The 2,011-nt window shown below is 36.6% G+C and overlaps 1 protein-coding gene across 1 annotated transcript in view; it reads left to right on the top strand.

Moving 5' to 3' along the window:
- The window catches only part of LOC117121535 (asparagine synthetase domain-containing protein 1-like), an 11,068-nt gene extending 9,433 nt beyond the window's left edge, over positions 1-1,635 (top strand). The window contains exon 8 of the mRNA XM_033266765.1: positions 490-1,635. Within this exon, the coding sequence (XP_033122656.1) occupies positions 490-675 (186 nt within the window). The 3' untranslated portion in view covers positions 676-1,635. The remainder of the gene's footprint in view (positions 1-489) is intronic.
- Positions 1,636-2,011: the final 376 nt, after the last annotated feature.

Genomic DNA, 2,011 nt, shown 5'->3' on the forward strand with positions numbered 1-2,011 from the left:
TATTTATTATTTAATGCGTTTCTTTGGTATCTGTCTCTTATACACATCTCACGCGCGTGGGTAAATCGTCACGTACGCTGACGGTTTATGGTCTGGTTGCTATGGCTTTTGTGACGTTCAGCATGTAGGGACGCACGTGCGCCTAGAATGTCGATGCCAGAGTTATAACCTTTGATGTCCCGAGATGTGCGTCCTTCTGTTTAATTGCCTTGCTACAACACAACTATAAAAGGAACATCAAAAAAGCATGCAGAAGCAAAGCAGCATGCAACAGCACGATGCAGCACAGCTTGAAGAAGCATACTCCAACAACTTCGGTATATAGTAACATGCATCATCCAAAAGCCACAGCTTACAGCAGCAAAAACATGCAGTAGCAGCAACATGAGTACTGTAGCATGCAGGAGTGGCGTGCAACAGCAGTCATGATGCATTATTGCTTAACCAACCAAGTTTAGTAAAACTTGTTTGTGATATGTTTTATCTTAGGCTGATCTTACACTACCCCGTGGACTTGGTGAGAAGATTCTGCTTCGTTTGGCAGCCAGGGAAGTCGGGCTTGGACATTCAGCCATCCTTCCAAAGAGAGCCATCCAATTTGGGTCACGGATTGCAAAGATGGAACGGCAACATGAGAAGGCTTCAGATGTTTGCAGTCGTCTAGCTGTTAAATGATGCAATACAGTACTATAAAAACAGTGCAATATATAAGATGGCTACTGTGTAGTTCAAGAATGTTTTTACGGGTAATACTTAAAGGATGATCTGAACAAACTTGTTTGACAAAATAATAATAATTATACAGTGTAATGTATTTTGTGTATGTTAATAATTAGTGCTTATTAGTGTAAGCTAAACATTCAGTGCCAGATATTGTACTTTTTTAACGAAATTATATCTAGGCCTGCATTTCTGTTTGTGTTTTCTGTATTCTAGTGAAGTGAAGCAGTGCAGTGTCTGCCAAGTGTTGCCCTGCAAAACAACATAAAATGTCATAATTGTCTATCCTATAATTAAAAATTTAATGCTTGTTTAACTGTATTAATAGGACATAATTAAGCACTTACCCATCCCAGCTGTTGACACTTCAACTTATTACCAGTTACGATGGCCTCGTCTCTAATCATGCATAATTTATGGTATTACACACTACATGCTAGTTTAACTAGAAACAATCACAGCCTTTATTCGACCTACTTTTAATGCATAGAAACAGAGAGGGCGCACTTGCATTTTATTGCACTTGCCACAATGCCTCTTAAACTCAGCATATTTCAATATCAATACATCTTATAGATACCCAACTTTTATTTATTTTCTATTTTCTGTTTAATAAGACGATACAAAAAAAGATTCATAAACAAAACACATATTGGTAAAAAAAAAGAAGCTAGAATTAAGCAAATGAATTAAAAAACAAACATAAAAATTTGAGTAAAAGAGAAAAAGGTTTAAAAGGGCAGCACAAATCAGGCAGGCAAGAAAATGGAGGAAGCAGATCCCTTCCCAAGTGTTTGGTTGGTCAAGAAGATGAGTGTTTAGGTTACGTTTAAAAGTGGAGTATGAAACCGTGTTCCTGATGTTATCGTCTATTGAATTTAGAAATGTTGGTGCTCTATAACAAAAACTTTTTTTTTTAAATCTCGGTGCGATTATGTGAGAGTAAATAACTCTTAAAAATACTATCAAAAGTAACTTTCAAACAGATTCAGAAAGATGGAGAGTTGTGACAACTACCGCTACACTTTGTTGAAATATATTTATTATATTATGAGGTCTCACTACAAAAAGAGTCTCATCGTTAGAAAATCAAAAAATGAGTTGAGGGAAGCTAATTCACAAAATAATGTGATTTTTAACTACTTTGACTACAGTCAATGACTGGGGGCGATAATAATTTTTTGGGGCATGCGCTGCCCGCCCCTAGTTACGCCACTGGTAGGAGGTCAATAAAGGTACAGTAATTTCCTGTCAATTTTACTATGAAATAATAATCGGGAATATAAAACCT

This window comes from Anneissia japonica, unplaced genomic scaffold (assembly GCF_011630105.1).
Source record: "Anneissia japonica isolate Jap-2015-1 unplaced genomic scaffold, ASM1163010v1 scaffold287921_len548085_cov176, whole genome shotgun sequence".
NCBI lineage: Eukaryota > Metazoa > Echinodermata > Crinoidea > Comatulida > Comatulidae > Anneissia > Anneissia japonica.